The 8,072-nt window shown below is 42.7% G+C and overlaps 1 protein-coding gene across 4 annotated transcripts; it reads right to left on the bottom strand.

Moving 5' to 3' along the window:
* Positions 1-241: 241 nt before the first annotated feature.
* LOC102712879 (GDSL esterase/lipase At2g04570-like) lies at positions 242-4,271 on the bottom strand. Of its 4 annotated transcripts, none has more exons than XM_006664953.3 (3): positions 3,824-4,271; positions 642-1,131; positions 242-533 (listed from the first exon to the last, which is right to left on the bottom strand). In XM_006664953.3, exons 1-3 carry the CDS (start codon positions 4,211-4,213, stop codon positions 340-342), a joined length of 1,074 nt encoding a protein of 357 aa, XP_006665016.1. In that variant the 5' UTR covers positions 4,214-4,271; the 3' UTR covers positions 242-339. The 4 variants fall into 4 exon arrangements, with proteins under 4 accessions (XP_006665016.1, XP_040383553.1, XP_040383554.1 ...); XM_040527619.1 differs by having other exon boundaries at positions 642-1,107; XM_040527620.1 differs by having other exon boundaries at positions 470-548.
* Between the last annotated feature and the right edge of the window lie 3,801 nt (positions 4,272-8,072).

Raw genomic sequence — 8,072 nt, 5'->3', positions numbered from 1 at the left:
TGTTTTATCTGTGTTGGATTTGACATGATAAAAATGTGTGTTGTCATTGATGTGCAGCAATACAGTTTGTGAAATAACCAGTAAATTCTCCATGTTTCACTCATGTAATGCCTGGAATATACGAAGAAACAACACAATGTGTGACAGGCTGAGGCCAGAAAGCTTACTATACATGTGCATGGCCCCTAATTAATTATGTTGCGATTTAGTGAGCAAGGCCTAGATCGTATTGGATATCTTGTTTTGATCAAAAGACAACATATATTAAGCTCACATTAGAATATGTGTATCATTATCTTAACATGTCAATAGTCATTACATTAAGCTTAGTGAAGACTTCTATAGTACTTTTTTGAAATCTGCATTAATGATTTTGTTAGCTATAATCTCATATGTCTTTTCTGACGGATGGACGGAATCAAAGAAGGCATATTCATCGTCATCTTGACATGTCAATAGTTGGTTCAAGCCGCAAAGGACAGATGACTCAATCAGTCCTGTGCCACAGCATCCTTGAGCAACATTCACAAAGCCTAATCATCATAGAACTGGGTCAAGTTGGCTAATGTACATATACAGGTGGTACAAAAAAAATCTAAATTTGAATAAAAAAAAGTAACAAGATTGATCATCTGACTAACCATAGTCTGACGGGTTGGACAGGATGCTGCACACGACGCTGTAGACATCTGAGTAGGCCACCCGTGCTCCGGCGAGCTCGTCGTTGAGCTTCCTCATGGCCTCCTCCAGGCCGGCGTTAAACGCGAGAGCGGCATGGTTGTTCTCTTCGTTGCACCGCCCCGGCGTGAGGAGGTTCAGCGTCCGCGCCGACGGCAAGCACCCGAGCGGCGTGAGCCCGGCGAAGAGGACCCTCCGGGCGCCGAGCTCGTAGGCTTCACGGACGGCGACAATGGCGAGGCCGACGAGGTAGGCGACGTACCCCGACGTGGAGTACGCTGCCGGCCGAAGGGGCAGCGCGAAATAGTTGATGATGAAGTCGTTGGTGCCGATGCTGAACACGTAGAGCGCCTCCGTGATGATCTCCTTTGCGACGTCCTCGCCATGCACGACCTTCAGCTTTTCCTTGTATTCCTTGAAGTATTCTAGCTGTTGACTTAGTGGTATCACGGACTGTAATTAGTTAAGACATATTTGATGATTAGAAAACCAAGGTTAGTCATACATGCATGTATATGCAGTGCAGTTAAACTCGATCACTCCGTACATGTTTTAATATATGACGTTGATCATTCGTTCTATTTAGAAGATTGACTAGCATAAATATTCAAAATAGCTTACAAAGACTAGCATATAGCTCATGTAATGCAACAGAATTTTATTAAAAAATATCATTAGCAGCTATTAAAGTACCATTAGTAAAAGTGATTTGATATATAAGACTCAATTAGTTTTTCTTTTTTAAAAAATAGGAGAGAGTTGGTGATGGATACATGGCAGATTCATCACCACTATTATTTCTCTTTATAGGAGTATATAGATATATGTTGTTTAACTCTTCTTATGGTATTTTAGGCTGACCTTGAGCACACCTTTTATATACAGTAAGTTTGAAAATCTACTAAGTTTAAGAGATTAAAAAAATCATTTTTTAAGATAAATCTACAGAGATACCATTTCTATATTTTTCAAACTAATCATTTTAAAATTCATTTATAGTCAAAATTTCAATGATTTTGATTGGATATTGTTGAGCATGTCGTATATTTATGACTGGATAGAGTATTTGCTTATTGTTGGTACGTACTCAATTAATTAGTACCAACTTCTTTTACGCAGCCACATCAATCTCAGATCGCTGAATTATCACACAAAGCGGAATACTCCCTTCGTGCTAGAAGTAATGAATTTATGGATTCGAGTTTGAACATACATTGTGTTCAGATTCAATCCCCGAAGTTTGTTTTTTCTATAAGGGAATATGACAGTGAATAATCATGACCGACATAGATAACTGGCATAACCAAATTAATAATGATACTCATGGATGGCACCAAGCAATAAACCATGGAACTATTTTTTGTTGCTACAGTAGAGTGGATTTGTTAATGTCTGCTGTATCAGCTGTATGTTCTGTTGTAAGAGCAGGCTATAAGCCAACTATAAACATATTTTAAAGAGATAAGAGGAAGAGGGAAGAGTAGTCAGTAGGACTACTAATTTGTAGCCAGTTGCAGCACGTGCGTCAAGACACAGTGTATATATATGATATGTGAGACCAAGTATTGATGTTTTGTAATAACTATTATATGAATTGGCTATTAGATTGAGTATATATAAATTAGAGCCAGTAGTTGCTCTAACTGTGCAAAATCTGCATGTCACTCGCTGCTCGGTCCTCAACTTCACTCTGATCCAACGCAGATAAACAGATACATTTATGTGAAAGTAATGGCACTAGAAACGGGTGTGACCAAGATAAGGCCGAAAGCTATATATGAGGCAGAAAGGAGATCACACTTGTTGAGAGGACAACAGATATTTTGGAAATTGTGTATGTACCTTTTTTCAGTCGTTAGAATATAATTCCACTAGTAATATTTTATCTAGGTGCTCTCTCCATCCTATAATATAAAATATAATTAATTTTTTCTCTGTTCCTAAAATATAAGGCACACATGCAAGTATATTAACCAGTACATAATTTTTCTCTAAATTTAATTTATTTTAAATTTATTCACCATTAAAATATCCAACTACATTACATATATATATATGTACTTAGGTAATTTAAACGAGAGGTTGGTTATAACTCTGTTTTTATGTTAGTTTATGTTGCACCTTATATTATAGTTATAGGAAGCCGGGAGTACAATATATGTAGCACATATTTTTATATCAAACCCTTCATTAAAGCAATGTCTTTAAAAACGAAACAGTCAGCATAATAAATGATATTTTCATAATTTTTTGAATAAGACAAATGGTCAAACATTCCAACAAAAAAAGTCAAACATTTTATATTATAAAACGGAAGGAGTAACATTATTTAATTCAAAAGCAAAGTAGAATCTGGTGCCGAGTGTAAAATATCTTATGGAAATCCGCATATAGTTATAATTTGTGTCTACCTAAAGTGTAAAAGCTAGTATTTTTTATCTATGTACTTTACTTATAATTCTGCATACTTCTATAGAAAATTTGAATAAGAAAAATGATCAAACAAGAAAAATGATCAAATATAGTAACAAATTCAATACTATTAAATAAAAATACGGGAGGACATAGAAGTTAATTCTATTTAGGATGAAGGGCGCGTAGCGCTGACAACGGTATGATGCCTTACTTTATCTGAGGAAGGGAGCTTAAATGGCAAGCCAAACTATATAAACGAATTTGTTTCTTAGCAAAAAGTTAGTCTAAGACTCGTTCATAAATAACTGTATAAACCTTTAGTTAATATGGAACTCAAATACTATAGTCTAGGATTGGCTATTGTATCGATCACCTCTTATGAATGCTGTCTTAACTTTCCTAGTTTAACCGTGGCCCCTCGAAACTTTTCCAGACCGAGTTTTCTCTGCCCCTTACTAATCAAGATTCTATTGTTTTTCAAACGCACGCTTCCTAGACGGCTAAAACGGCTATGTTTTTTGGGAAAATTTTTTTATAGAAAAGTTTCTCTAAAATATCATATTAATCTATTTCTTTTTTTATAACTAATAATTAATTAGTCATGTACTAATCTACTATGGTTTTCGCGCCACCAAAATGAACAAGTAGGCGTATATGTGTAGTAATATAATGTTAAATATAAATCATTAGATCGGTAAGTGATGAAATATGTTGAGGTTAATGAACTTACAGCAATTTGTGCAGTGAGATCATCCAGCCCCGTGCCTGCTGAAGCAAAGGTCACACCACAGGCACGGGCGAGCTCTTCAGTGGTGTAGCCGGAGTCGAGGTACGCCGGCACGGAGGACGGCAGCCCAAGCGCCTCCGACAAGAAGTCTGTGACGAGGCGGCCATTGGAGAAGCGGCCGGTGGCGACGCCGCCGTCGAAGTCGCGCCCATACGGCGGGAAGTTGGCTTTGAAGACGGTGGGGATGTCGTTGTTGTTGCCGGCGTCGACCGTCGAGTCGCCGAACACGATGATCGCCGGCGCCTTGCCGGCGGCGGTGGCTGCGCTGCATGGCAGGAAAGCTTTTAGGAGCTGGATCAGGAAACAACAGTAGCTTAATTGGTGCGAGGTCATCGTAGTTGTGGGTAAGGAGCTTCACTAGTCAAAGGAGGATTATGCATACATATAGAAAGTGGTGGCATGACTGCACAAGCGAAAACGTTGTCAACGTCAACCGTTGATATGTGAGGGCTAAGGCCCCGTTTAGTTTGCAAAAAGTTTTTGCAAAAACATCAAATCAAGTTTTTTACATTCATTTGAAGTATTAAACATACTCTAATTACAAAACAAATTTCAGATTCTGCCTGGAAACTGCAATACGAATCTTTTGAGTCTAATTAATTCGTCATTAGTACATGTTGGTTACTGTAGCACTTATTGCTAATTACGTTCTAATTAGGCTTAAAAGATTCATCTAACGATTTCCCGCATAATTGTGGAATTAGTTTTAATATTTATGTATATTTAATGCTTTATTTAGGTGTCCTAAGATTCGATGTGATATTTTTCGAATTAAACGGGCCTGAAGAGATTGTGAGATATGTAGAGATATGTTTCGGTATTTGTGAGATATGCAGAGGTATGAAACGGTTGTGTAATGTGAACCGTGGATCTGTTAGGGGGAAAGCATGGAAAGAATTTTCTTTTTTTAATCAAGGCAATAGTGTAATTATATAGATATTTTAGTGGCAGTTGTGTTTAGTGCCAACGTATTTCACGTTAGAAAATATCGAGAAGTGTCGTTCTTTCATTGGTAGAACACATGAGTGTGCATGAGTCTGAGTAAGGACAGGGGCGGCACAGGGGCAGGGGCTCCACCTCAAGAAGAGGTGTCGCTGCTCGGCTGCTCCTAGTCGAGATTGAGACATGAAGATCTTACACCAACTTTACATCCAAACTATATATGTTGACGCTATTATTAAATAATGCTACTTTAGAAGGAATGTAAACCAGAGAAAATCATCTAAATATGATCGGTACGATGTAAATCAGTATTGGTCGATATATTTTTATCACTTATATAGTATTGGTGTTGTACATTTTCTGTTTTTGGACTTTTTTGTCCTTGTGTACAATTATCCTTTTACCCTTGGTACCTAACTACCACTAATACCTTCCATTGCACATTTCGTCGAGGAACATTAGATCTTTACTTTTTCTCGAAACACCAAATATGTTCTCTCTATTTATATACTTGTCAACTATTTCATTTTCTCCGAAAAGTGCACCTCAAGTTATATATTCAACTTATGCCTCCGCATTTAACCCCTAATATAATTGGTATTAGACACACGTTGGCACACCCTGCATATAAGTTCTAGACTATTTCCTTGGAATTTCATCAATGCCTATAACAGTGCAACCACATGGGTGAAATGGGATGCATAACTAGATGATTTAGGGAAAGCTTGAATGCTAAGAGACCGTGGATTTGTCAGGAGAAGTGGTTAGCGGAGTGTGGCTATCATGGGATTCATGTGTGCAACCACATAGGTCGAGTGGTACATCATGGTCTAGGGCTATAACATCCTGTGTTTTGCCCTAAGTCAATAAACTATTTTCCTAAATCGAATTATAAGAAATCACGTTGATTTAGCCAGGAATTAACTAACCAAAAGAAATTGTTTAATTAATTCATGCCACGACTATGTGTTTTCATATTCCGTCGTGTTGAATGCAACTAACTAAATGTACAGTTAAACTCTTAGAAGAAATGGATTAAGAAATCACCAAATTAAGATTGTTCAAAGTTTCAGTTAATTCGGCAACCGTTTGAGTCGTTTTCCCTTTTAGTGGTAGGTTTTCCTGTTTCAAGGGCCAAAAACCGAGTTCATGCGCGAATTTGGCCCAAAGCCCGGGCGACCAGCCCTTCCCCTCCTCTTACCTGGTCGTGCTCCTCTCCCTTGGCCAAGCCAGCTCTCCCGTGGTCGAGTCGGCCCTTCGGCCAAGCCAGTCCTGGCCGACCTTGCTTTTCAGCCGAGCCAGCCCTAGCTTGTGTGCGCCCTTGCTTCTGGCCGTAGCGCCCTCTATCTCACCTCCCATGCACCCAAAAGCCTCTCCAAGTCATAGCTGAACTACACGTAAATCCCACCTAATCATCACCCCAATACGAGTCCTAAACTCGCATGGACTCTAGCTAAATCTATCCATGATCTTATCTTTTTTTTAATAGGGACGGACTTCTAATCTAATTCTACCACTAACCCTCTATACACAGAGGAGACCCCAACCGCCAGCCCTCAACCCTCAGGCACACCTTGCCCAAGCTACGCTTTCATGCGTCGCCGCCTAGCTAAGCCACTGCCCCAGCCGTCCTTTGCCCCTGCCCTAGCTGCCGGCTTGCTTCTCGCCGCCTTCCACCCTGGAAAGGTCGGCTCCTCTCCCTTGTCGGATGGACCGTTCTTGTCCAGTCAGTGCTCTCTTCTATCCCGGTCCATGTGGCCATGGCAGTCGGCTTGCTCAACTAGGTGGCGAAAGCCATCGACAGAAAGCGGCGCGCCTTTCTTTGGACGGGTTCGGACTCAGTCCATGGTGGCCAATGCAGAGTGTCGTGGACGAACGTCTGTCGCCCTAAGGTGTTTGGGGGATTGGGCATTCCTAACCTGCGTACAGCCGGCTTTGCTCTACGCCTGCGCTGGCTCTGGTTGCAGCACTCAGGGCACCCCTATTGGGCGGGCCTCAAAGCCCCCTGAACGTTGTGTCTCTGACATGTTCACCGCTTCCACTTGTTTCTCGCTTGACGATAGGGAGACTGCTCTTTTCTGGTCAGACCGGTGGATTGGTGGCCGTTCGGTCGCCGCTTTGGCCTCGCTTCTGCTTTCCCTAGTCCCCCGTCGAATCCGGACCCAACGTTCAGTCGCCGCGGGCCTCGTGAACAACGCTTGGATCTCTGACCTCCACGGGGCACTTACTGTTCCGGTCATCGGTCAATTTCTCCTTCTCTGGGATGCGGTAATCAGATCCGACTTTCGCCAGGTTCTCAGGACCACCTCTGCTGGCGGTGGACCAGCGACCAACGCTATTCGGCACGCTCGGCCTACCAGGGCTTCTTCTTCGGCCAGCAGCTCCTCCCTTGAGCTGATCTGCTCTGGCATGCTAAAGGCCCAGCAAAGTGCAAGTTCTTCCTTTGGTTCGCCTTTCAGCGCCGTTGTTGGACAGCGGACCTGCTCCTTAGGCGCGGCTTTGATTCCCACTCCGCCTGCCCCTTCTGTGCGCCCAGGATTCTAAGATAGCGAACCACATCCTTCTCGGCTGTGTATTCGCTAGACAGATCTGGCTCTTGGTTCTAACAGTCATGGGATGGTGTTCCATCTCTCCATCTAGGGGTGCCTATCTTCAGGACTGGTGTCCTTCGTCGAGAGCCCTCCTTCCGAAGCATCTGAAGGCCAGTTTTGACTCCCTTGTCCTTCTCATCTCCTGGCAGCTCTGGTTAGAACGCAATCGTCGGGTTTTCGATCACGAGCTTTCTTCCCTGCAGGATGTGCTCCAAGCCATCCGTTCGGAGGGCCTGTTGTGGTCCTCTACTGGGGTAGCACCCCTTGGCGCCTTGTTAGGAGATTAGCATACCGTAACCTCTTGGGCGTTCTGTTGGGAGATTAGCTTGTAGCATCTGGGCTCTCCCCCTGTGTTGTTTTCCTTGGGGGTCCCTGCTGGAGGCCGGTCTGACCGTATGCGTCGTGTATCAACACTCTTTTTCTTCTAATATATTGACGTGCAATTCTTTTACGCGTTCCAGAAAAGCTGCCGGCTTGCTTAATTGCGTCGCTGCCTCCTGTAGTCCTGTTGCCGTTCGGATCTCGCATTCGCGTGGGATTTTCCTGCTGCCCACGCCGTCTGGCTGCTCCCATCGCCCGCGCCTACTGCCGCCGCCCAGTTTCGCCATGCGAAATCCGTGTTCGCGCGGATTTTTGCCGCCAGCTGAGTGCTACTGCAA

The sequence above is a fragment of the Oryza brachyantha genome, chromosome 9 (genome assembly GCF_000231095.2).
Source record: "Oryza brachyantha chromosome 9, ObraRS2, whole genome shotgun sequence".
In the NCBI taxonomy this organism is placed as follows: Eukaryota; Viridiplantae; Streptophyta; class Magnoliopsida; order Poales; family Poaceae; genus Oryza; species Oryza brachyantha.
Note: the sequence above shows the minus strand (reverse complement) of the source record. Positions and strands in the feature narration are given on the sequence as shown.